General features: G+C 39.2%; 1 protein-coding gene and 1 long non-coding RNA gene across 4 annotated transcripts; one reads left to right on the top strand and one right to left on the bottom strand.

The window, feature by feature from the left end:
* Positions 1-389: 389 nt before the first annotated feature.
* Positions 390-27,487, top strand: aak1b (AP2 associated kinase 1b). Of its 2 annotated transcripts, none has more exons than XM_088434154.1 (20): positions 390-1,261; positions 4,042-4,160; positions 5,202-5,310; positions 7,828-7,970; positions 8,225-8,346; positions 8,434-8,515; positions 10,738-10,870; positions 11,023-11,126; positions 11,384-11,466; positions 11,589-11,749; positions 12,800-12,921; positions 13,004-13,357; positions 14,123-14,250; positions 14,347-14,519; positions 14,590-14,679; positions 14,765-14,860; positions 15,794-15,901; positions 16,006-16,176; positions 19,038-19,145; positions 26,073-27,487. In XM_088434154.1, the coding sequence occupies exons 1-20, from the start codon at positions 1,099-1,101 to the stop codon at positions 26,588-26,590; spliced, it is 3,087 nt and encodes a 1,028-aa protein (XP_088290280.1). In that variant the 5' UTR covers positions 390-1,098; the 3' UTR covers positions 26,591-27,487. The 2 variants fall into 2 exon arrangements, with proteins under 2 accessions (XP_088290280.1, XP_088290281.1); XM_088434155.1 differs by lacking the exon at positions 26,073-27,487 and adding an exon at positions 19,387-25,299.
* On the bottom strand, positions 15,053-26,570 carry LOC148411501 (uncharacterized). 2 transcript variants are annotated; one of them, XR_015867875.1, is made up of 3 exons: positions 26,319-26,570; positions 26,052-26,228; positions 15,053-16,155 (listed from the first exon to the last, which is right to left on the bottom strand). It is a non-coding gene; the product is annotated as an uncharacterized LOC148411501 (long non-coding RNA). The 2 variants fall into 2 exon arrangements; XR_015867874.1 differs by having other exon boundaries at positions 26,052-26,570.
* Positions 27,488-27,969: the final 482 nt, after the last annotated feature.

The raw sequence follows: 27,969 nt of genomic DNA on the forward strand, positions 1-27,969 counted from the left end.
GATGGCGACAAACGTTTCTTCTGATAACTAATGGGGAATGTAAACTCATAGCGCAGTTTCATTCGTTACTCAAATTAATTTTTGGGCTATTTTAATTACGTCGACGTATCCTCAAATTAATAAAGAAATGTTACAATTTTAGAGCCAGACTTATAGTTGTGTTTAAACTCAGTAAAGGAAAATGTATGGTGTTTTACTAAAATCTATCTGTAATTGAGACAAAAATTTAAAAATGGAACGAAAGGAAAAAAAACGTTACCAGTTTACCTTTACTTCCTTGTCTCACTCACTTGCCCTGAACGCCACATGACCACATAGTCGATGAGGGAGGAGAGTCTGCAGCTGTGCTCGCTGCACTACATTACCCACAATCCCGTGCGCAAAGCGAACGGCAACAGCAAGGGATGTTGCGATATCACTGGCAGCCAGAGAACGCTGTGGTTGCAGAGATTGGAACAGAGGACTGACCAAAAAAAAAAGATACTGCGCCGGCTCTCTCCTCGTTTTTAGGGACGTGTCACGTTTTGAGCTTTATACCTATCAGTGTGTGGTCGACGAGAGGCTAAACGGTAGCGAAGTAATCACCAAAAATCTATATTCTCATCACCTGATGTGATTAAATGGCTACCCGCGTTGCTACGTGCCACCGAACGGCCGCAAAGCTCGACTGAGGATGGGAATATTGGTCGAGCGAGGCTTTTTTCCATCGCACTCAAAGACCCTGAACGTCAGAGGATAACCCGGATAACCTTAAACACGAAATGTCATAGCGCGTGAGGAGCTAGCATCTAGCTAGCCGCAACGAGAGATGGAAGTGAACACCGATGTTTTTATCGGATAAAACGAGCTAAATAGCTGCAAAAGGGGAATTGGTGAATGTTACCCGGGGGATGCTGCTCTAGCCTCCCCGCTGGTGTGCAATTCGCTTACATAACTGTTAGGCGCAACCGAGTTCGGCGTGTCCATTTTCATTTTGCCACCAAAATCTATGTTTTGGCGTCAACGTCACTGATTTCCGTGTTTGGATGCTGCAAGTAGAAACAACGCCAAAGCATCCGTCTTAACCCGCAAATCAGGTATCCTGTCGTTTTTGACGCCATGAGGAAGTTCTTCGATTCCCGTCGGGAGTTAGTCAGCTCAGGACCCGGTTCCGGAGGAGGTGGCAGCAGCTCCGGGTCCAGTCATGCCGGAGGGAACTTCATCGGGCGAACCTTCACTGTGGGCCGCCACCAAGTCACCGTGGAGGAGATCATCGCCGAAGGTGAATGAGGCCATTTGTTGTTACTTTCTCGCACCGAAGGTTGGTGCGAAAGGAGCTCGTTACTTTTTTCTTTGGTTTTTCTTTCCTTTTTTTTTTTTTTGCAAAAATTTTGAATGAAAATTCATCTTAAGTATTAAATAACAAGATCATCATCATCTCATGTCTTCCACACTAATATAAACATTCCTGTCATTCAAAAATACTCCATGGCCGACACTCTGACAGCAGTGTTCCTGCTACGAAGGCCTGTAGAAAGAAGGTTTAAACGTTTGGTAGTTTCTTTAAAATCTTTACCTCTTTCCTTCTCCGTTAATTCCAACACATTTTGCTCATCACGTGCCAACAGGTTTTGTTCCTCAAATCTGCATATGCATAAGATGGAATAGTCCATTCCACGAGAAGGGGCTCACTTGAAACAATCATTACAGAATGCCATTTTGATCTGTTTTATGAATGTAAATTAAGACTAAAGCAATTTTAATAGCTTTACATGGAAGTATGCATCAATAGCTTTGAGATGTGTGGGTGGCCCCAGTCACTTGCCCATGAAATTGGGGAACAATGGAAAGTCTGCCGATGTAATGATGATCTTGATGTGATTTATGCTCATATTTCCTTACTTTGTGTAATTTCAGTGTAAGATGAAAACTGACCTATTATTCTGTTGTGTGAATGGCAACAGATAGACAGGATTTTTTTGTCACCCCTTTGTGGCTAGGACGACATAAGGACATTGCCCAACCAATGTTTGATATCTATTTGTGTCGACTTAAGTTGTTAACAAGCATTGTGCTCTTGGTCTAGTGAGGCGCTGCTCAAATGGGGGTATGCCAAGGCACTTCAGGTTTTTACGTGACCTTTTAATTGGGTTCCGCAAGTATCAGCAAAAATCATTTAGGCTTTTTGATGCAGTGATAGGAACAGGATTGTTTTCTTTTCAAATTAAGAGCAGCCTAATTGGAACATGACACCCTAACTCATTGCATGCCATTTTTTGTTTTCTTATCCAAAAATCCTTTGCGTTGGTTAGAGGGCACGTCGCTGAAAAAATATTTCACTGAAGGTTCATTATTGAATTAATGCATTTCTGACTACCAATCAAAACCAAATGGTTTTAGAACCAGTTGGACGGTGCAGTTGTAGCTACTGGTTAAGCATACCTCACATAACTTAAAAGATGTGTACTGTATATAAATGCTTGTTTTGAGTAGGGTGGAGGAGTAGAGGTTAAATTCTCTGACTTACAGTCAGGAGATCTGGGTTGGAGTCTCAATTGGGATCCTTGCTGTGCGGAGTTCCCCTCAAGCTTTGTGACGGTATCCCAGTTTGGTCCCACATTCCAAAAACACGCCTTTTAGGTTGACTAACAAGTCAGGACTCTTAAGTATTCCTTAAAAATAATGTGGGTTTGAATGTTAACATTTGTTTGTGTAAATGTGTCCAGTGATTAGCTTTTTATCCCTGCAGACTTTGGGCAAGAGAGTGTATACCCTGGACTAGTCACAAGCGTGCACACTCACCATGAGATTCATACACAGGAGTGCAAACAACTACTTCACAGTGTTGATGATGAAATGTTTTTGGGGCTTTAGGGATTTTTTTATTAGCTTCTCCACCCATGCTAGATTCGATCCAGTGCCTCAAAACCGACTTTCTGTGCTCTCCCTTTTGAGGTAAATGACACAAGAAGAGAGCTCCATCATTGATTTGTGCGAAGGAAACTCAATTAAAAACTGCCTAGCGAGATAATTTCATTTTGCGCAACTGAGGTGGGAGGACAAAACAACGTAAAATCCACTTTGCCTGCTTATGAGATTAAGAGCGTATAAACATCTATTTTCCATGTAAATTGCGCTTCCAGTGCACTCATAAAACATAGAAAGAGCTGTATCAAAAATATGATTGTACCAATGCTGTTTTGATTGGTAATATCAAGACAACACTGTATGTTAATTGTGGTTGTTTACAGTTTGCAGGACTCTAATATTTTTTTAAGTGTTGTCCTTTAAATTAAGTCATTTTTGTTTCTTCTAATGTCAGGGGTCACCAAACCTTTTGACTACCAGTTTGATAATACGTTCCTCTGAAATAACAAATTTCTCCATTGACCATTATTGTATACTTTATGAGAAGACAGTAAGCAGACTAAGCGTACCAATAATTTCTGACTATAAATAGGTGACAATTTTTTCTTTTAAGTTTTTGCTGGCGTTCACGTTTTCAAATCGTAATTTCTGCAGTACTCCAAGAAAATCACAATGTCACATCTCTGCTAAGCTATTTGTACAACAGACTGGGTACTTATACAGTCCTTGAGGGCTACTACCAAGTTGGTGACCTCTGTTCTAGGCAGTGCTTAGGTTCCTTATGTTGTAGCTAAATGACTATGCTGTAGATTTGACTCTACCGGTATCTCATGCAGTTTTAACGCACCACACTTTCATACAACACGGTATTATATGCCAGGGTACTGTGAACACGTAACATCAGCCTGGAATCGAAGATGAGTGATCCGGTTTAAATTGCGCAAAGTGAATTTGTGGTTTGAGCTGTAGCAGATGGTAAGGCTGTCATGTAGGCCTCCGCAGTATATCAAGCCTGCAGCAAAGACATGACTAATGCATAGCACTGTAAGGGCCTCAACCATTTGTAAATGTCCTGACCACTTCATTTTATGTATTTGAACGCGGTTTGTATGGCATGATCAAAATCTTATAAATACAGCATAGAGTTTGCATGCATTGAATTAAACAACCATTATTATTGTTTGTGTGTGACAGGTGGCTTTGCAATCGTGTTCCTTGTGAAAACAAACCAGGGCGTGCGCTGCGCACTGAAGAGGATGTACGTCAACAACGAGTATGATCTGCAGGTGTGCAAGTGCGAGATTCAAATAATGGTGAGTAGATGAAAATTGAATGTCTGCCACCTGCCACTTATATGTGAGGCTATTTTGTTACCAAAAAAATAAACAACACAAAACTACCACCTTTCCTGATGATATGATGCTTGTTGGGATATACAGACACTCCTCCCCCTCCACACACAGAATTTTAATGCACGTGTTATATCAGTCCCTGCATTTTTTTAATTGTGAAGTCTTCATACAATACATATTTAAGACAAATATTCCTGCAGAACATAAATTTACTTAAATCTGAAATGATTCAACCTTATATAGTAACGGAACAGCTACCTCTTTCCATCCTTTGAAGTTTTGCAATAGCCGCGGTCATATTAGCGGCACCTGAAAGTCTAATTAAAGTGAAAGCTGTAGATAAGCAAATATGATAACAATGAGAGTTTACAGTTGAAATACAATTTTATTATAAAAGAAATCTAGGTAAGACATTTCCAACAGTCTGGTGAACATCTTTGCTCCTCTCCCATGGGTCTATCCAACAGCCTGTGTGTTTTATGAGTGACACGGTAAGAGATGGGAGTTGGGGCGGGAGTAGATTACAGTTTTTGCCCTCATTGGTCAATGGCCGCACCAGGGGCCAATCGCGTATCTTGCATGACACTCAAACTTGATTTCAAGAGGGAGATTGAAGGAGGGAGAGGGAGATTGAAAACTTTGGTGGCGGATTCCTCAAGAATGTAACTGTGACTCAGTTCCACTGGGTAGTATTGTCTCAGCAGTCTGCCCCATTCCTTTTATACACACATTGCGACACTCACTTTCTTGGTATTCTTGGACTGCACACACACACAAATACAGTATAGACTGCTTCAGTAGTATTGACTCTTTTCATCTTTCTTCACTCTGCATTTTGCTGTAAACTAACTTGTATACAACTCTGAAAGCATTCTCTGACTAACTTTGAAATCCACGCTCACTCATTGCTTCCAGACATTCTTGTTGGCCAGTCTAATTGGCATGTCTCACAAATACTTCTGTGATGCTAATTTTGTTTCCTGTCTTTTTGTGGTGTTGCAGAAAGACCTCGTGGGCCACAAGAATATTGTGGGTTATCTGGACTCCAGCATCACAGCCATGGGGTCAAGGGACGTGTGGGAGGTCTTTATACTGATGGACTACTGCAAGGGTGAGTGCCCTCAAGGCAACGGGTGCGGCTAGAATAGTTGTAATTTTTGCACTGAGACTTTTTGCATTTTGCGACATATTAGAAATGATTAAAAAAAACATGAAATGTTTTCAAACAAAAATATTATATGTTCCCTTCAAATTTGGCCTGCTATTAGTGTTTTTGACAATTTAAAACACGTCATTTTAAAACAACACAACATCATTGTATACTTAATATCCTATTGTACCACTCTGGTTGAAATCACTCGGATATGATGTGACAGTCTTGTCTCATTCCAATGAAGCACTTCTCACCAGCTCTGTCGGCTGCTAGGCTAATGCATCGTTTGATTTTGTTTGTATGATGACCTGAGGTTGTAGCTTCTACTTGATTCCCCTGTCAAAAAAAAGTCAGTGTGGCTTAATTACATCAAAGCATTAAAATGGCTTTCATTTTCACCAGGGATGTTCTATACCAATTTTTGACTGACTAATACCGCTACGAGTACTCAGCTAGTCACCAGTACCACTAATACTTTTGATGAACTAACTTCACAAAACACTGATATAATTGTGTGAATGCTGGAAGCATTATATGTTACCTATATGCTGCTTTTATTTATAGTCATAATTATAATTTTCATTCAATTATTTATACATTTCTTTACTGATTCAAACCATTCCAACTTCTCCATGTTCCAAAAATTCAAGTTTCCTAATCTATAATTGTTTATAAATCCTAACATTTAGTTTTCCCCACAATTAAACATTTTTAACCCGAAAATCTCCACAATCATTCCCAAAGAGGAATTTTAAGATGGTTCCTTTTCAAAATTCTAAATGTTGAGCTCAGTTATACTTACACGCACAAAATAAGATTTCTCGCCAGCATTTTACAGACTTTTCACCCCCCAATATTCTTCTGTCATCTGTGGGTATAGGGATGGGTTTGGGTTTGGGTTGATTTAAGGTTTATATTGTTCCTATTCAAAATTTTCTGTTCATTCGATTTGACTTTGTAATTATTTAAAAAAAAATCTCCAAATCTACATCTTTCACTAACAATTTGCACATTTCTCACAAATATTATTTTACTTTTCATTGTTTTTCATCCTCTAACTACTTCTACATTTTTCACCCGTCAACTTTCTAATGTTAACACATGCCAACAAATCACACCTTCCGTATTTTTTTTTCTCCTTCCAAAAATGCACCCTTTTTCAAATATTCTGCATTTTATACACACATCGCCGTTCATTTCTTATGTCACATTCAACATTCCAGATCAAATCACTCTTATGTTCTGACTGATTCAAACCGTTTGAAATTTTGAAAGTATTAGTAAGAAATTTTGAGTAACAAAAAAATATCTTTTTTTTCTTGTTCTTTTATTTTTTTCCCCACAATTTACAATTTACAATGTACAGTTTATAACAAGTATCGTGGTTTCCCCCAAATTTGTAAATAAGAGCAAAGCAAAATACATTTTCCATTGATTACCTAACATTCAATATCTCTCCACATGATTTTGATCATTATTTGGTATTCATCCATCCATCCATCCATTCATTTTCTAAAGCCGCTTATCCTCACAAGGATCGCAGGCTTGCTGGTGCTAACCCAGCTGACTTCGGGCAGACCATTACATATAATTAAAAAGCATGTACTTATATTCCACGATTCCAAAGTATTCCACATCATTTCACCTGCTTCCATAAATTTTCATTCAGCTTTCAATATTCACACAAAATTTCTATAAAAATGGATTCATCTCGTCTGTATAAATGAACTATATATACCAATATTTTTTTTTCCTTAAAATGACCTGAAGTTAGTGTCAATTTTATATTCTTCCAATTTGGAATTTCTAGTCCATGATTTCCTCAATACTACTATTGGGAGATACCTTAAAATATGGACAGCTATTGGCCCAAAATCATTACTCAGTAACCCACTTGCCAACCCATAATTTTTACTTCTGGAAACACCACTTCCCCAACAAGTTACCACGTTACACTTGGTAACTAGTGTAGCAGATCTCTGCATGTAGCACATGCAGCACAAACATGCTAAAATGAAGTTTTGCTGTTGCCTAAAACTTTTCCCGAGAAACTGTGTCACACATTTGAGCACTTGCTGTGATCTCACATTAAAAAAACAACAACAAAAGAAATATGCAAGTCACAGAAGGTTTACTTGCTTGTTTAACTTCATATTTGATGCATGTGCAGACCATGCTGGTACCCAACTAGTCCTAAAGATTTTTTTTTTCAGTAGTTGTTATGTTACAATATTTGAAAACTCTTTGAAATACCACCGTTCAAAAGGTGTAAATACTGAATCTTTCCAGAACCCCGTATTCCGACAGTGTTCTCTTTTATACAGCTGTTTTGTTGGAGGGTGTTGGGGGACCCTAATGAAGCGTGAAGAGGATATTTTTATCTGCATGACCCACATGAACATGCTTTTAAATCGACAGAAAGATTTATTCCCCCCACATATATGCTATTGCATCCTGCATATGCTTATTTCACAGGTGGCCAGGTTGTTAATTTGATGAATCAAAGGCTGCAGACGGGCTTCACAGAGACGGAGGTGCTTCAGATCTTCTGCGACACCTGTGACGCTGTGTCTCGCCTTCACCAGTGCAAGACGCCTATCGTCCATAGGGACCTTAAGGTGACACATTCACATTCATTGGCTTTAGCATCAAAATTTCCTCGTTTTTCTCGCACGTTCCATTTTTTTAAATTTGTATTTCAACACCAAGAATATGTCGCACAGACCCACCTAGATCTAATTCCCGCCACATGAAGTTGTGGGTTTTTTCCCCCCTTCCGTGCAAAGTGCCTCAGAAGGTCAATCAGTGTACCATTTACGCTTTTCACAGTTACATCAAGGTGTCTGTGTCGTCTCATCTTTTACTTGTATAGGTAGAGAACATCCTCCTGCATGACAAAGGTCATTACGTGCTCTGTGACTTTGGCAGCGCCACTACCAAGTCCTTGAGTCCACAAATTGAAGGTGTGGCAGCTGTGGAGGAAGAAATTAAAAAGTGAGTGTGATCATTAATATTTTTTTAGTCACATAGTGAGAAAAACTACAATTTTAGTTTTTCTAAATATTTTCTGGCTTGCTTTAGGTACACTACTTTGTCATATCGTGCACCTGAGATGGTGAACCTCTACAACAATAAGATCATCACCACCAAAGCAGATATATGGGTAAGTTGATGATTTTGATGATTTGGAAAAGAGACTTCAAACTTGAAATTAGCCCCCAAAAATATGACGTAAGCCAGAGCGTAAAAAAACGCACACGCACTGATTTTCACATTCTTACTGGCTACTGTTGTCACACACACACACACACACACACACACACACACACACACACACACACACACACACACACACACACTGCTTATCACTTTCTCACTGGTTACTTCTGTGAGCTAAGCTGTGTTAAACATTGGCACAAATGTTTGCAATAAGTTAATATTGAACATTCTTAACATTTCTGATTGTCAGGCTCTTGCCTCTTCTCAGGATATTGGGAATTAAAATTATTTCAAATACTACATTAGGGATCAATGATTAAGTGGTTCATAAACAGTCAATTATACAATTATGCACCAAACATTTTTAATGATTGATGAATTGTTTTGACCATTTCATTTAAAATTGCACAATTCCTCAGAATTTCAGCCTCACACCAGGAAATATTCTATTTTTGTAGTCCTCTACATAAGCAGACTTATTTGTGCATTGTTGAAACAAAACATATAACACATTTGGTTTTACTTTGGAAAAAACTATCAGAATTTTTTGCCTTTTTTTCTCTGAAATATTACGGACCAAAGCGGTAACTTGACAGAGCAAAAACAAGTATGCTCACTTGTTTTTGCTCTGTCAATTTGGAATAATGTCCCCATTTTCAATAAAGGTATGAAAGTTAAAAGTTTTTAGTCAGTTTCATCAATTACTTGACAAAATAACCAACATATTTTTGGATGAAATAAAGTACAGTATTTTCCGGACTATAAGCTGCACTGGAATATAAGCCGCAGCAGCAAAATATGAGCAAAAAAAAAAAAAAGATTTTTGTCATGGATAAGCCGCACTGGACTATAAGCTGCGGGTAATGAGATATTTCCGCAAAATGATGGTACATGGAAGTTTATATATATATATATATATATATATATATATATATATATATATATATATATATATATAAAAAAAATTTTGTTCTTTAATTTTTTGGTCATTGCCTGCCAACAGCAACATCCTCTCTTTAACAGACTGAACATGCCTGCATGTTTAGTCCCAACATATTTATAGAAAATGGATTGATGGATGTTTTCAACACTAACAGAATACTGTTAGTTAAATAGCAGTTCAAAATCAATACTTCAATAGTCTTTTTTTATATCCCTTTATTTGATAGATTAGATTAGTGAACATGAAAACACATTGCACATAATTCATATACACAATCAAAAATACATAAATAAAATCACATATACTCTGTACTGTATATAAAATGTACACGTCACAAATTTACCCAAAATTTTAGACATTCTCTGATTCAATTTAGACATTTTTTTAATAATATATTTTTTAAACTTTTTGTGCACAGCCATTGATTCACATCTTTTCAATTCTATTTCATAGTTGTTCCATAAATTGAAACCTCGAACATATATACACATTTGCTTGCTGGTAGCTAGCATGACATAAATAAAAAAACAACAGATGAGCCGCATGGGACTATAAGCCGCAGTGCTCAAATCATGAGGAAAGTTTGCGGCTTAGAGTCCGAAAATACGGTAATTTTTAGTTGCAGCCCTATAAAACACACAGATTAATCCTTTCCAATAATCTTTTAGAGATATCCAACAATCAGGATTTTTCTGACTGATAGGAAATGAAAAAAACTAAATTGCTCAAATTAGTCCGAATGTTCCATTTATGTGTGCTGTACATAGCTTTAGGTTCAGAGATGCTTAGTTACTTCATTTCCTCTGAAAGATTGCCCTGGTTGCATTGTGTCACTCATTAGGGCGCAATGCACTGAAAGCAGTCACTGTCAAATCTATTTTTAGACATCTATACAGTTGGACCTGGAATTTCTCCCCTTTCTGGTCACCCAAGGGCATGTTCCCGAGTAGCTTCAGTTATTTAATGCAGAGGCTTTCAGCTTTTTGCTCAGCTGTTGTAAAATTAAACATGGTAGCTTGTGTTTGTGTCAACAATAATGGATTTTATTGATGTGCAACTAATACAAACTGTGCATTGAGTTAAAACGGGTGTGATGAATAACACACATCAGATATAGTTAACAAGGTGCTGTTTGTCGAGTGTGTGCTGTGTTTTGATTGCTCTCTCATCTGGGTTTGGTGTTTTTGGTGTGATGGGGCGTGCATGTGGCGTTCCTTCTCCAGGCGCTGGGCTGTTTGCTCTACAAGTTGTGCTTCTTCACTCTGCCCTTTGGTGAAAGCCAGGTGGCCATTTGCGATGGCAGTTTCACCATTCCGGACAACTCCCGCTACTCTTACGATCTCCACTGCCTTATTCGTTAGTCCCTTTTAACACTTTTATTTGTAAATTGTTGTTTTGCAAAGTGTGCTCTCACAAAGGCATGAATATAAAGTATGGCCGTGTGGGTTTTTGCCCCACGCCCCTCAAAAAAAAAAAAAGAAAGACTGACCCTTGTCATGTTTTTGCAGGCTACATGCTGGAGCCTGACCCAGACAAAAGGCCCGATATCTACCAGGTGTCCTACTTTGCCTTCAAACTGGCACAAAGGACTTGTCCTGTTCAGAATGTGAAGGTCAGTCAGAATTGTGCTTTTCATTGTCATCCGTGATTGATTATATTCACATACATTTTACGGAGCATGACTCAATAAAGCAGATAATCAAGCTCCAACATTACAAGAAGGTACCAATCAATCAATACGATAACCCTATGTGCACCACGAGCATACCATTGACTGTCTCCATTGTTTTGTTTTGGGGTTTTTTTGCCATGCTTTGTTGCTATTGACAAAGTAATTAAAGATTTCCTTCCCCTTGCTCCTGCATCAAGAATTCCTCAATTCCTTCCAAACTACCTGAGCCAATCAAAGCAAGTGAAGCTGCTGCAGCCAAGAAAAGTCAGGCCAAACCCAGGTAAATCTCACATTATTGGATTACCATTTAAGATGTGCTAATATTTGTAATGGATACCGAGTTAATGATTATAAGGTCTCTGTCATTGTATACTAATCGGCTAACAACCATTTTGTCACCAGACTGACAGACCCGATCCCAACCACTGAAACTTCCATCACTCCTCGCCAGAGGCCAAAAGCGGCTCATACTCAGCCTGCTTCTGGCATCCTTCCCATTCAGCCCGCTGCCCTCACCCCTCGCAAGCGGGCTAATCTTCCAGGTGGGGCAGCTCAGCCTGTTGGTAAGTGATACAAGTATTTCATTTTTACTCGTATTTGTCACCGAGTAAGGATGTTAAAGCTGCATTCCCTCGTGTGCAATTCTTGAATGAAAAAGATCAAAACTCATGTCAGAAGCTGGGATTAAAGGCAGTGATCTTCAAAATTAGATCCTCTTGACTTTATACGCTACTTAAATCATCTTGGGAGATAATCTGAATCACTTTCCCTTAATAACACTTTAATTTCTTAGCATCTTGGTACTGCAAAGTGGCACGATCCAGATTAACCCCCTTCCCCGACATTAGTTAGTCCAATAGTTTCAATGTACCTTGTCATCACTGTGTAAGCAAACAAAAATAACACACAGAACTGACAGTCAAACATTGATCAAAGTTTATATATATATATATATATATATATATATATATATATATATATATATATATATATATATATATATATATACATACACACACACACTGTATATGCCATATATATTTTTTAAATGATAAACTGCACTCATGACAAGGGAAAAACACAGTGTATTTTTACTACCGATTTGTAGCGTACTCAAGATGACCAACATACACACACACACACACACACGCGCACACACACACACACAACAATATTTCCGACAAGTCCAAGTCTCCCCCTCCGAACCTGATGTATGACATCAGCGTGAACAATGGTACCACAGTGCACACAGACTGATCTAGTAAAATAACGTCCTTTTTCCCCTATATATTCCCTATAATATCCCAATGTAGCATTTTCATTTAAATATGAACACATAAACAACACCTGCCCATTATCTCTTTGAGGGATTGAAGGATCTTAACTGCGCTGAGCAGAAGCACGACAAAGCGAAACACTAACGCTAACTAAAGTTTTCCACTTTATGTCATCGAAGCGATCAGCAAGCCATTTCGCACAGAATCCGTTGTTCGAGTTGTACATTTGGCTCCCCTGATCTAGACTAATATTGGCTCATCTGCTAACTTAATCAGAAACATACTTTTTCTCTCTGCTAACATGCAAATGTTCATGTTGTCTGCGACCTACCACAGGAGTCAGTTTGGACCTCTCGCAACCAGCTGCAGCCCTTCAATCACAGAAGGCACAGACTTCTGCTTTGCCTCTCACCCAGTCACAAAGCAACTCCAGTCAGGCTGCAGTGGCACAGAAGCAGGTACATACCAATAGGGTGCCTTGGGTTAAGAGTATCTGTGGCAAGGCATGTAAACCCTTTTATTTGTTTTTGTGCTCTGCAGCCCGCTTCAGCGGCAGAGGTTACAGCTGCGGCTGCTGTCGCGCCTGTTTCCAAGGCAGATTTCCAACCGCCAGTCCAAGCACACCCATCCACAGCCCAGCAAACGGTTCCTGCTCCGTCCACGACCAATGCAACCTCACAGCAGGCGGCGCAGTGTCCATCCAGCCCAGCCGCACCTCAGCGTCCTGCTCGACGCAAGCCGCCCGTTCAGGCACAGGCGCCCGCACCTGAGGCGCAACCGAGCAAATCGGTCGCCGGTCAATCAGGGGGCGAGCAACATCAACAAACGAGTCAGCCATCGGTCATTCAGGTTCCGTCAGTTGCCGCGGAAGTTAGGGAAAAAGCAGCTAAAATGGTAAGTAATATATTCATCTGTAATTTGAGTTTTCATATGGTGGCACTTTGAGTCAAATGAGACTTTTACAAAGTTATACAAAGAAGCAAAATCTTCATTAAACATTTGCAAATAAGACATTTGCAATCGATTAAGACTTTTTTTTTCTAATGTTTAAAAAAGGGCTGACTGGTTAGCACGTCCCCCTCACAATTCCAGCGTTCAATTCCGGCTCCGGCCTGCTTAGCATTTGCATGTTCATCTTGTGCCAGTGTGGGCTTTCTCCAGGCACTTCAGTTTCCTCTTGCATTCCCCAAATGTATGAAAGGTGTATTGGACACTAAATTGTCATGTGGAATATGATTTGGTGCTATTTTGCCCATTTGGTACATTGGTATCCCGGGTGCACAAGTTGCCCTGATTGCACCCCAAAAATTCAGTGGTCAGGTCTTGTGTTTAATAGTTTTCCTTTTTTTGGTTCTGTATTCTCACTGTCTTCTGGTATCAGCGTTCATTATTTCAAGGTTACGAATAAGAATGAACTAGTTTGCATAACGGCCAAATGAAACATAAGTCAAATGGCACTAAAACAATTACAACCGTACTCACCGTTTTTCATTTGATCATTTTTATTGAATTCTTTTTTAAAAATATAGACAGACATTTTGACTCGACTTGTGTTTTTACGTTGGTCAATAATTGAGTGCAATGAATTAATACTTTGCATAAACCCAAGTACTCCCTTATTTTGGGTCTGTGCTTATGAATGTTTGTCTCTCAAATCAGACTCCTCCTGCGTCTCCAAAGATAGCGGAGGAGCAAAGCCACAAGCGCGTCCCAAGTGACGTCACGACAAGCACCACCAATGGAAACAACAAAGACTCCTCACCGGCAGCAGAGGAGGACATTTCCCAGTAAATTACTATCATCCCAAAACCTGAAAAGTCAATGAGATTAAATTCCCTCAGTCACATCTTTCATTCAAAAAGTTGTTTATGTTCTGTCTCTAGCTCTCAAGTTGGCTCCATCGAGCATCCTGGGGACCCAGTCCAGGACCAAAACAAAATTCCCTCCTCCAGCGCCGACACCTCTGCTGCGCCCACATGGAACCCATTTGATGACAATGACAGCTTCTCAAGCTTCACAGCCGAGGAAGTCAAAGTCAAGGATGCAAAGCCTACTGGTAAACGATGTGCACTGACTTGAATGTGGCTTACTTGAATCAGTAAATTCCGGATGGCTGTCGTTTGCAGACTTGTCCTCAGAGTGTGAAACTCCATGTGCAGAACTGATACCAGGCTTGCAGGTCTCAGATGGGGAAAATGCAGAACGAGATCCACAAGGTGCCCTTATCACAAACACATAAGAAAAACACCTTGTCCTTTTTATATTTTTCTTAAGGTGGGTAAATCTTTTATAATGTTGTAGCCGAACGACCATCAGACATCGTTGACAAGGACTCAGGAGCATCACTGTTGGTTGTCCCAGATCCATTCCATACCCTTGAACTGTCCAATGCACCTGGTAACTTTGCTTTTATACATTAACACACTTTTGTTGGGTGGAAAAAATAGACTCCAAATTTGTAAATACTGTTCATGTTTTAACTTTCATCTCTTATTAGAGAATATTTTCACAATGCCTTTATATGATGCAGTGCAAACGACAATAATTACTGAATGACTAATTACTGAATTACCAAATCAGACCATGTGATCAGAAATACACACACGCACTTTATTCCCCAAGGCTCCAAAAAATGTCCTCAGCTTTTGCCAAATGAAACATTGATACTACACAAGGTAACATTTCAAATGTGGTACGGTGAAAAAGAAAAACATTAAGACACAACTTTAGGAATTTTACGAATAATATTGCACTGTATATTAAAAATCTTATGACTCAAAAAATGTGACAGGAACATGCCTAAATATTATTATTTCCCAATTAAAATCATGCTAACACCCCAAATTATTTGATTCGGAATTGTTTTGGAACCTAATAGTAAGGTTAAACTACAAATGTTTAAAAAAAAAGCATGTCAGTGCGGGTCCTATGCACTGTGAAATTGTGGATTACAGGTCAGACTCACAGTCAGGGAATCTCAGTTTGAATTTCCATTGAAACGTCGAGTTTGCATGTTCTCTCTGCGTAGACGGGTAAACTCCCACATCCACAAAACATCCATGTTAAGTTCACAGAAAATTCTACATTGTAAAGTGTGAATGTTTGCTGACTATATACTGTATACACACACTAAAATTGGCTGGCGACCAGTCCAGCATGTACCCCACATCTGACCCAAAAACAGCTGGGGTAGGCTCCCGTTGCCTGTAATCCATAAGATTACAAGCATTTAAAAATGCATCAATTATTTCTTTTTTTTTATTTAAACTTTCAAGCAACATACATCCAGGATGTTAAATGATTTTTCTTTAATTCCTTGTCACTCCTCAGAGAAGCTTATTGAGGGACTAAAATCTCCAGATGTATCTTCACTAATGCTTCCTGACCTACTGTCTTTGGCTGATCCTTTTGGAGGTTCGATGGAGGACTCTGCGCAAGGTAATACAAGATATCTTTTGAGTTATCCATTCAGTCAAGATGAGGCACTGATGACTCTTAGGGAAAAGCCCTTAACTGATGCGATTGGTTTTGCCTTCACTCAGATCAGATCACTGCAGACTCCTCTCTGCTTGGCTGTTCTCTCATCTCTGGTCCGTCTGCACTTCCAGCAGCTGCAAGCAGCGCTAGCTCCTTGGTGTCCCCCGCCTCCACTACTTCTGCTTTGGATGAGTTTGGTCTGTTGTCTGGAGAATCTGCACAGCCAAAAATATCAGGTAGGAGAGTTAAAATCCCCTAGTGTGTACTCAAGAGATTCCTGCTTTGAGATTCCAGCTTTGAACGCAGGATACATGGATGACAAAACATGCAGTGGAATTTCCAACTGGTATTATTTGGAGTTCACCTAGTGTTTTCTTCCAATTAGTAAGAACAAAAAAATCATGTGTAATGTCATTGCAAATCTCAATAAATCTCATGAGACATTATCTAAGTGAGCAACTAAAAGATCCATTACACAAGTGCCTTTTATACACCTTTTTATGTGCTTGAGACTGCCTTAGATGTATAACTGAACTATAGAGCAGTTCTCAGTTTATTTTAAAGAAGCGTGTCCATCATTAAATAAACAAAGCAATTGCTCACTGAACCCAATAGAGTAATGTGAATGTTACTTATGCCGATATGAATCAACATTTGGAACACTTAGCCACATTTATTATTTATACATTTATACATTAATGTTGTTTATACAGCATTATTTATTTACTACCCGGTGTTGACGTCTGTAGATTTAGCTACTAATTTGGTTTATAATTTTTCATTAACTGTATGAGTCACTTAAAATTTACATGGAAATAGGGCAGTTTCTGTGTAAATTCAGCTACATGGCAACATTACAATCTGTAAAATGTGGCGTGTGTCACACGGATTTGGAGAAGATGCGGAATCATCGGAGTGGCACAAGCGCAGCTGGCCTTTAGTCCTCTGCCCGCTGAACGAAAGCGTTTGACTGTCTGTCTGAGGCGACTGTGAATCAGAGCAGAAGTGTCTGTCTGGCCACCTGCTGCGTGATGCTAAATCAATGTGCTGGAGGCGCTGTAGCATGGCGACGACTCATCAAGCCGCCTTTGTGTGCTCGTTCCTGCAGTCGCTGCTAATTTGGGAGTTTGGCGTGCACCGTGGAAGTAGAGGTGCTAATTGCTGTTGGAAGTACTAATCACTGGAATAAACACCTTCATTTAGAATTGGCAGATAAGAAATACATTAGTGAACACAATATACTGTACATTTTAGGTGAAGTTAAACAGATATTTTTTGGCTTATTGAATGGGGCAGGAATTCTCAACTAGTCCTTTCATCTATCTATCCATAGTTCTATCACTTGATGTGTAACTGGAAGCTACCGCAGTTGATTTCAAACAGGAGGCATGATATTCCATGTTAACAGCTGCTGGTAGGGGAAAGTTTATTCATTATTTTACTTAATTGATCAGAGAATTGCTATTTACACCACAAAATCTGGTGAACCATTACAATTTGCCGTTTTCTGGGCTTGCAATTCTTTTTTGGAGACCACATCTTCTTCTTCTTTGCTCCAAAAAATCTTTTTGAACTTTTTGGGAGTAATTATTTTGGGTGCGGCCCGGTCATTGGTGACCCCTGCTTTAGGGGATATACTGTATTTTTTCAGCTGTTTCTGGGGCTTTAGGCAAGGGAGAAGAAATTATTAACTACTGGAAATAGGAGTTAATGTTTGCACAAAAGCTTTAGACTTCTTACTGAAAACAAAGAAAAAAATGTGTCAAGAAAAGCCAATAGTTTATATAGATTTAACCAGAGGCACTTTTAAATGTTGGCAGTTGTATGCCGACTTTCATTTAACTTCATTGTGAATGAACGGAAAGGGTGTGTTCACTTGTGCGAGTGCGTTGTTGTAGTTGTTTTCTAGGTCCCCGATTAAAGATGTTGTTGTTGTTGTCGTCTTTTTGTTTTTAAATATTTGATTTGTATGGTTTCTAGGTCACAGTAACTCATTGAATACCAACCAATTGCAGACAGCCACCCACCCCCTGTGTACCAGCCATTTTTTTATATTGATTTTCCAAGGCCCACAAAATATTGTGTTCTCTGGCTATATAAACATGTAACCGATCAAACAAAAAAAATTGTTTTTCTTTCATCCAAACAAAACTTTATTTAACACCATTTGTCATTACTTCGTAATCTGTATGAGAACATAGGTGAGTTTCTCCCAAATTCCAGTTTCTGGTTTTGTGAAAATGCATTTCAAGTCAAATTTAACCTTGACACCAGGCATGAGGCAATATTAGATTCTGTTGATGTGAAAACCCTGAGCAAAAATATATCACAATATTAAAATGAGTTGTTTTGGGTTTTTTTTTTTTTTTATAATACAAAGCAGTCTTAATTTAAACTAAATGTTGAAAATTTGGTACATAAAGAAATATGTACTGTGTTTAGTGCAAGTGAATGAATGATTTAACTTTTTTTTAATTGTTCTTTGCAAGTCACAAAGCCCCAACACTGCTAAGCTAATTTTAAGAAAAGACGTCCTCTTTATCCTTCATGCATGAGAAGAAGGTAATGAAAACAAAAACAGCAATTGCCATCTTGCTATCTGATTGTTTTCAAAGAGGTGACTTGAGTCAACTCTGCAAGTACTAGTGATACCGTTTCACCAAACTGCACCCGACTTCCATGAATGAAAAACAGGTCTGTCTAAACTTTTTGGCCCCGAGATCTACTTTTTCAGCAGCCAACCTTCCGCGATTGACCGGGTGTGGGGTGGGGTGGGGTGTGTGATCTGTTTATTTGTTATGAGGAGGCGTGTAATTTGCAATTTTTATTTTGTGAACGTTAGTATGGCTGAAAAGTAAGAAATATACTTGTCAAATTGAATCTGTTGGTGAATAAAAAGGGTAAAGTATGTCCGGCTTAAATGTTTTTTTTTTTTTTTGCAAATGGCGTCCTTGGATAATGTGCTTTCTAAAAGGGCTTCTGACTCCAAAACGTTTGAAAGCACCTGATCTGTACCATAGCTGTTTCTCGAAGCATTTAATAGATGGAGCCCCAATTGTCTGTACACTTCCCTAACGTACCAACGTTTGTCCTGCAGATTCATCTCTCCTCATCTCAGACTTTGAGACCCAACAAAGCAGCGCTGAGGCAGGCACAGAGGACGAGTTTGACCCCATCCCCGTGACAGGACGAAAGAATTCCCAAGGTACATTTCTATGAAAAGTGGTCTAATTTGGAAGGATCACAACATCAGCTGCTTGTGCTTTTCTCACATAGTCGCTTTTGTTTGTTTAAAAACCAAAAAAGCGTCAGAGCTCTAAAAAGCTCAACTCTGCTATCTCTTTTTCTCTCCTCCGTCCTTCACACCCTTTGCCCTTCCCACCCCTACTTGTTGGCTTGGCGGCTTGATCCCCCCCCTCCTCCCTTTCCCACCCTCTTCCGGCCAGTTTCAGGAGGCCACTCGCGCAGTAACAGTGGCGGCTCTGAATCCAGCCTGCCCAGCTTGGCCCGCTCCCTTCTGCTGGTGGACCAGCTCATCGACTTGTAGGCCGTTAACCCTTCCCACCGCCTGCTCCGTAGACATCGTAACACGGGGATCGAGTCTAGCTCTCTTAGGCCTGCCATCTTCATTCTAGTTGCGTGCTCCACCCTGCACCATCTTTCTCATTCCATCCTAACCTGGCCTCTTTAACAATTCCACCAGCTCGGTAACCTCTCATCTTTTTCCTCTCCCTCATCAATTTTCATGCTTTGTCAAGCTTAACCTTTGAATATTACATGATGTCAGATAGCGAAAAACAATAGCTCATTGTCGTCACGTATAATAAGCCTCGTGCTAAGTGGTCGTAGTTCATTGTGCTCAAGTGAAATTGTCGATGTTTTCCTTGAACAGATTCCCCCGCCTCTCGGTTTTATTTGCACATTTTTAGAGCTTGAACTTCATATTTTTCAAAAGGCATACATATCCGCTAGAGTGAAATATACAGTTTCCTTCCCCCTTACTGATGCGTAAATGATGCGAGACCACCTTATCTCCACAAAGGAAAAGCAATAAAAGTATTTTATTATCAGAAGGCAACATTTGAGCTCAAATCTTCACAAATATGCCTTGTCTAGCACCTTAACTTGTCTGTCAAGCGTCCCGGGAGGAAAAACTATCTAAATAATTTTCCTACCAATGTCACTTTTCAAAGCCTTACATCTGCAGCTTTGTAATGGCAGATGTCACCCAAGCCTGGTACCAGTTCATCCCTCCAGGGAGAGATATTATTGAACCCTCAAATTCTCACAACATAGCTTTGACTTAAAGAAATAAGGGTATGCAATTTCAGCATTTTGTGTTTATAATGAAGTTATAGGGCCACGCATGAACAATAAGTAAACTTAGGCAGGAAAAGTTGCATGAATATAACTTTAATCTTGGAGGGTTTTTCCAGGAACATAATTGGTTTGTTCATTTACAAACTATAATACTTCTAGCAATATGAGGAATAACTTTGTTCTATTTCAAAAACAAAATTTTTCTAGTTAAAAAATTATAAATTTCAATTCTTGTTCAATTAGAAGATTATTATATTTAAGAATCCCCAAAATATTCTTTACAGCTTTCACTGGGTGAACATTGTGTTTTTTTACGACTTTATTCATTTTTTCCCAGTAATGATAGCAAATAGAATTACATTTTCCAGGAAATTTTATTGTATTCATTGTGGTTTTTCTTTGTAATGATGATGTATTTTTTTAATATTACAATTTTATTTTAGTTACAAATTATGACTTCTTATAACGCTATTTATAATTTAATAATGACTTTTTGGTACGGCTGTGCTTGTAATATTACATTGTTACCATGTTTAGAAATTGTAAATTTTCTTTAATATAATATGGCAGGTTCATGTGCGTAATAGTCAAATGTATGCCTCTTAAGGAGATTTTAAAGGTGTAATAATTCAACTTTTATGTTTTATTCAATTTTCATTGTGACCCTAAAATTATTTGTCATGTTAATGAAATGATCCCATAAGAGCAATTTTCTTCTATAAAATATTTGCCTCGTGCAGGCTGTTGAAATGTTCCGCTTTTAAAACAGCTGCTTTTGAATTAGCCCGAGCCGCATACCCCGCATTTGTAAAGTGACTGTGAATTAAAAAAAAAACTATTCCTTGTGCCATCAACCGATATGTGAACCGCAGTGTGCAAAAAATTGACTCCAAAACAAAGTCCCTACATGCCGCTATAGTCTATGATTCTTATTTTCTGTTTTGAAGTAAGCATTAGGCTGCTAAAGAGTTGTCTGTGACATTTTAGCTCATCTAATAGTGGTTAGCAATGTGCCACATCAATTACAAGGTGCATGTTTCAACAGGCGCACTAATAGATAAATAACGATAGAAGGAGTAGTGCATCAATTGAGCAAGTATTAATATTCAGGAGATTTTCTTGGACATTTCACACTTTCTCTTGAGAATTTCGTAAGATGTCTTACAAAAGGATAAGCACTGTATTGTACTATAAATTTCTGTATATGACTTGACATGTTCTCCAAAAATTCTAATAGATGCTAGACTAAAAATGCTATTTTTTCACAAGAATGCTAAAATTCTTTCGAATTGTCATTACACAGGATAAAAATGTTATTTGATTGATTTATGGTTTCTTTTTCAAGAAATGATGTCATTTACCCATGTCATCAAGATGGCAGGTGTTATATGTTACTACTTGTCGACAGACATCTGTTTTTCATTTATTTGATTAAATGAGACACGTTTTGCCATGTTCCTACAATTCTAAAGCACTTCCCAGGGGATGTTTGCCAATATACACAGAGGATTATACTACCCTGATGATTGGGGGTACACATGACAATGTGAAGGCCAAACTAGTCTTGCCAGTACTCTATATAAACCCCTGCAGTTACTCATTTTCCTTCCCTAGAAATGAACTATAAACAAATCAACTTGATGGTGACGCGCTCCAAAAACAGGGATTGTCAGGTCACACATCTTCTAATAACTGGCACCTCCACAAAATAACAGACTTGCTAATGTATGCTTCCTTTCAGGAAAGGTCCGTCTAATCTCATCAAAATGAAGTCAATTGGATTTGAGTAGTAAATACAGTGCTCATCCTTTGGTATAAAATCCTACCAAACCCTCATGAGAACAGGCCAGACATTTAGCATTTCTTCTCCTCCATTCCCATTTTTTTAAATCATTTAACACATTTCCAGCATCCCACCCCATTGGTGTAGATAACATTCGTTAACCCTCCCCCATGTACATAATGAAGTCATTGTCATATAGCTTTACTTGTTGATATATACATATATGATATATATGACTTTGTTTCTTGTTCATAAATGTTAATATGAATAGAGTGTTAGAGAATGAATGTAAGAAATGAATATTAGTCTTCAAAATATCTATAATGACATATATCCATCAGATGATATTGAAAGAATATATGAATATTTCATTCCTCTTTGTGAACTGTGTATGTGTGTGTTGGGGTGGGGGTGGGGGGGGGGGGTGTCTCTGATGATAAGATGCGTTAGCTGTGGGAATCCTGTCAAGTCCCCGCTACTCTTCCTTTGTACAAAGCGTTTTTGTGTTTACACGGACTGATATGAAGGACTATATTTTTATTCCAAGGGGAAAAAAAAAGTTTTCTTGCCAGTGGGAACCGTTCTTTGTGTTCGTCCTGTTTGATTTCTTCTACCGGACTGCTCGGAAGGGGTGAAAAAAAACGTGTGCTTTTATGGAAAGCTTTGTTTTGCTTTACCGATTAGAGCTGTTTTGGAAAAGCATGGCAATGTCATTGGGTGTTGGTGTTTGTGTCCAGTAAGTGTGCGTGTGCATGTGCGTGAGTGTGCGTGTGCGCGCGTGTGCAAGAATTTGTGTGAATTCCAGTACCTGTGTTGTCGTTTGCTGCAAATATAGTGAGGGTTACTCTACTGAAAGCACAGTGTTGTCTCAGGTGGAAAGCTACTCTGAGTCACATGACTGTTGGTCAAAAAAAACACTCAGAGTAGAAAAATGTCTGCCAGGTAGGAGCATTGTATTGGTTGACACCAAGTGTGGGGAACCTAATGGCCGCCACGAAAACTCCGAAAGCCTAATAATGGCGAATCTTAGTCTTTGACGCCAAGATCTGCTCACATTTGATGACCTAAAGACTTTCATGATTTAGTTGGACTATAACTGACAAACGAAGAAATTTACCCAAATCAGAAGCAAAGTACAAATTTTCGAATTTGCCCCAAACAGCTGCTTCAAAGCAAAATGGCAGATTTCCTGTTCAATGTTAGGCACTGTTGTAACAGATATGTCCAAGTGGCTTTTTGTGTTGATGAGTTTAACTGGTACCGAGGGCAGAGATTTGATCAAATCTTCCAGATGGGAGAAAGTTTGTGGACACTTATAGGCTCTCATTGTGTTTGGCATAACCTGCTAGGCTAGACGACATGAAAATAGAAGAGCATGAGACAGCTGTCGCTCCGATGAACGGTAAATATTACTTTATGAAACGCCACCACGGAACTTTTGATAAAGGTAGAGCGACGTGTACTGCATAAATGCCAACCACACAGCTTCAACTGCAGGCACAGCTAACAATAGCAACAAAGACGCTAATGTAACGAGCCGTAGCAAATTAAACTTGAGAACATTCTGCATGGACAGGACGAAGGACGACGTGTTTTATTGTAATATTATTCATTCATTTTAATATTATTTGGCCATACGTTAAATGTTGCAGGCAGCATTTGGAACTGGTCTAAAATACAGACGAAGGTATGGAAATGCTTACAATTGCATCTATTAAATCAGGTGTGCTCAATGAGTTGATGGTGGTGGTTGGTCATTCGCACTACATGGAAAAAAGCCCCGCGGAAAAAAGAATATCAACATTCCTGTATGCCTCAATGCAGTTCTGGGCCAACAAGCTCATTAAAAAAAAAAACAGATCTCGTCCCATAGATACTGCCCGATAAATGTGTCCATCCCGCCTGGGTCATTTTACTCTCAATGAGTACTGTAAGCCTAACTAAGTATTTTTATTCATATGTTGTTTCCAGTGATTTCACTTAATGTTGTTTGGTGAGGAAGAAGAGATATTTATTTGTTATAATGGTGCCTAGGTGTATTTGCCACCCACCATTGGTTATTGCCCCCCAACATACACCACACACACAAAAAGGCAAACAATTTTGGGCACCCCTTTATTAAAGTCTGTGAAAGAAAACTAATGTCTAGAAAAGACACTTCAATCAATCTTTTCATCTGCCACAACAGGGCAACATATCGATCTAAATTAAAATAATGAAAAAACTCGGGTCGAGGGTTTTTCTCAGAAAGTTTAGATCAAACTAAAATGAGATTAATTAGATCAATTACAGATCCTGATGAATTAAGATAAAGAAATGTACGCAAAGTTTTATGCTACCGAAGGTAAATTTTGAGTTGTTAAAAAATTGGGAGGCCCTTAAAATGACCGTTTATTGGACAAAATGTATTTCCACAAGTTTTTAGAATTTCATGGAAGTTGGGAGGAAATTGTCTCATGAGCCACACGTGGACCACAGGCTATGGGTTCCCCACGCATTGCACTATATGGACAAAAGTATTGGGACAATTGGCAAGGGGAGTTAGGTTTTGCGAATTGCTACAATCTTGCAGAATGAACTTTTAGGATACTGTAGAAGATGGACTCGTCCATTGCCTGAGAGGAAAAGGGGAAGCAGTCAAAACCATCATGATAGATTTAGGCATTTTGATGTGTTTTTAAGTAGGTGTGAATTAAGACTAAAACTACTGATTGCTTTAAATACAGTAAAACTTTTATCAGTTTTCCTGGGGAATTTTTGGGGCCCCAGGCTTTATTTGCCCGCTGATAAGTCCGCTCCTAACACAAATTCAAAAGCAGAAGGAACTATTCCAATTGTCCATAGTGTCTCAGTGCATTTGTCCCTAAAGTGTATTTGCCGAATAACCAGTTTCCTATTGAAAATAAATCAATAAAATCCTCTACATTCTACAAATGTGTTTGCAGAAGTAAAATGTGCCGTTTTGCCCTTAGTTGTTCAATCCAAACAGCGTTTTTGTTGCTCTCCTTTCTGTCAAGAGTACAGTCATTTGCGGTTTGAACCTATGCAACTCCCGAGCTTGGCGCTAAAAGCACGCAAAGCGACAAGCAGGCAGTGCGATCCACCTTCAAGCAGAAAGCCCGTATAATATATCAGCTGTTGTTTTCTTCTTGCTTGTGTTCATGGTCCACAAACCCGCATCACCTTTCTTGTGCTCCTTCTATTTTTGTGACGACCTTTGAGAGGGATGGCCAAATAAAATGCAAATGTGAACGTCCGCGTGTGTGCTGGTGATTGATTAACAAGCGTTATTCTTTTTTATGCCAACGTTTTGGGACGATAAACTCCTCGGACGGACGGACGGATGGATGGATGGATCCATTGAATGTTTTGATATATAGATTACCTAAGCGTTAATTAGGTATTAAGTATTACCGATAACTTTCCACAAATATACAAATATCATAAGTTAGAACATTTGTTTACCCCCCCAAAAAAAACAAAGGTTCTTCTGATAAAATATGTTCTATTGCACAAATAAATGCACTAATCAACATTTATTTTATCCAGAGAGCTGATACGTTCTAATCAGGTAAGAACAAACATCAAGGCCTCCCAAAGTGGCAGTCCAATTCTTTTTACTTTTTTATTGTGTGTCCATCTTGAAAGGGACACTGTGTCAGATTTGACAGTTTTTCATTACCGACAGCAGGAGTGCAGCATTTAGTATTTAGTATACGACAAACATGGCAGCCTCCGAAGTGCCAACCCCCTTGTAATATCATTTAATGATAACTTGACTTACAATTATATTTAAAACATAATGTTGGTTGTGAAGAACGCATTTATTTGCACGTTTTTGAATTTATAATCATTTTATCGTTTCCTTTTAATGATAAACAGTCTAAATGTTACACAGTGTCCCTTTAATATGTTAATTTTTTTGTTTTGAGTCATTATTCTACTTTTTTGTTTTAAAATTGTGGAAGACTTAAAAAAAAAATACACAAAAAACAATTCTCGGCTTACTTTGCTTATTTCCACACGCAGACCAACAGGTGGCGCAGTCCAGTAACACACACGTAGACGGAGATGGAACAGTGGCATGTGTGCAGGTCACCAAGAAGGCGCAGGAGAAGACCGTGGAATGTATGACTTCCTCCGCCAAGCCTGAAGCAAATCACGCCGCCTCACAGGATCAGCCCCCTGGCAGCCCCCCCACGCCCGATATTTTCCTGCTAGCACCTTTCAAAAACAAGACGCCGGCAAATAGCGCCTTCTTCGCCCCCGACCTACCCGAGTCGCCGCCCGATGTTTTCCTCCTGGCGCCGTTCGGCAAGAGGAAGCAGCGCGGCCAGGCCGACCTGCGGCGCGGCCAGGTCCGGCCGTCGCCTCTGCCCCAGCAGCCGGTGGCCGTGCACCGCGTGGTGTCCCGGGTGGGCCGGCAGGCGGCCGTGGGCTCGGTGGCCGTGGGGCCGCTGCACTCCTGGACCATCGGGGGGCAGAGTCCGGATGACCCGTTTACCGCCGCGCCGTTTCAGCCCAAGTGCACCCAACACAGACCTTGATGAACAGACCAGTTAGTAGAATCTTGGCGGAAAATACTGCACTGGAATTAGTCCAAAGGTGACATATTTTGCCTTGTTTGTGGAGTTCAAAGATCACGCAGGTTGTCAAACTAAATACTTATTTCACTTTGTATACCGTGTCCTACTAAATTCTTCATCATTTAAATATAAAGTGTTAAAAGTAATTCCACAGCAGTTGTGTGGGATGTACTGTAGTTGTGTTTAACCTCTTGTACTAAATGAAGTATTATTCATCATTATTGGTGTTTGTCACTGCAGTATTTACAAGGCAAAGTGAGGTTTTTCACCAATCAAGCTCACTACAGGGCTCATGTTGAGATTTGTCTTCCGCATTGAGTGCAACATTCTACTAAGACGGTTTTCACATGAGTGTGAGGTTTGATTGTGAAATGAAGGGAATTTATATTATTGTGCTGTTTAAGTAAGTTACTGTATTAAAGTCACCTAGAGGTGCATATGAATGGTGGATTTGTTTTTGTTTTAGTGGCTTTAAAATATGCACATGCCTCAAGTATTTTTTGTTGTGGCCTTGAGTCTTACACCAAAGCTGTCCAATGTAAGAATCCCCCAAAAATCGCACACATTTTAGGAGGTTAAAGCACTGCGTACAGTTTTAATTTTTTTTTTTTTTTTTAGTCTTATAAATGATACAAACTGGAAATGCTTTGATTTCAAGCTCACGACGGCTGCTTTAGAATTGTTTGACTTTTTATTTTTTAACCTCCTGGTGCAACCAATGAAACATATCATGTCTTTGACAAGCAATAATTGATGTACTAAAATTATATTTTTATGTACTTTGTTTTTGCCTATAGGTAGTTTCTAAAGGGACTGTTTTCCTTTGTATTTGATTAAAAGGGACATTTGTTAAACACACTCAAGCTTTTAATGTCACTCTGTTATTCTAATGTTAGAACATTGGCCATCCAAGTCACCATTTCCTAATTGAAAAAAAATGGCTTCTCCCTAATGGTCTGGAGTGCAACATCAAAGATAAAATGCTGAGAAATAGATATAAAAAATAAAGACCCAAGCTGCTCCTGTTACATGAGCACTTATGTCAACTCTAATGCACCAATAAATGAATGCAAACCTGGTTTAATTCTCCATTTCAACAACAAAAATGAAGAACTGTGAAAGATGATATGCTCCAGTTGGGTCGAATGCAGGTGTCTCTCACGAACACAATGTTGGGAACCATTTGAATGGGCGTTAGGTTGCAAGTAAAGCTGGATTTGAAAAAAAAAAATGTTTGCGAATTAGAGTTCCATCTTAAATAGAGGGACCCCAGGGTCCAGGCGTTGCTTGTGTTGTGTGAATTGTACTTGCACATACGTGGCACCAGGTGGTGCACTGGC

Source organism: Hippichthys cyanospilos, chromosome 15, assembly GCF_059441005.1.
Source record: "Hippichthys cyanospilos isolate Australia breed blue-spotted pipefish chromosome 15, RoL_Hcya_1.0, whole genome shotgun sequence".
In the NCBI taxonomy this organism is placed as follows: Eukaryota; Metazoa; Chordata; class Actinopteri; order Syngnathiformes; family Syngnathidae; genus Hippichthys; species Hippichthys cyanospilos.

What these genes read in the sequence shown, in the direction of transcription:
- aak1b (XM_088434154.1), top strand. Translation starts at nt 1,099, where the DNA reads ATGAGGAAGTTCTTCGATTCCCGTCGGGAGTTAGTCAGCTCAGGACCC. An exon ending in GTGGAGGAAGAAATTAAAAA is followed by an intron (nt 8,347 to 8,433) that starts GTGAGTGTGATC and finishes GGCTTGCTTTAG; the next exon opens with GTACACTACTTTGTCATATC. An exon ending in TGGGGCAGCTCAGCCTGTTG is followed by an intron (nt 11,750 to 12,799) that starts GTAAGTGATACA and finishes GACCTACCACAG; the next exon opens with GAGTCAGTTTGGACCTCTCG.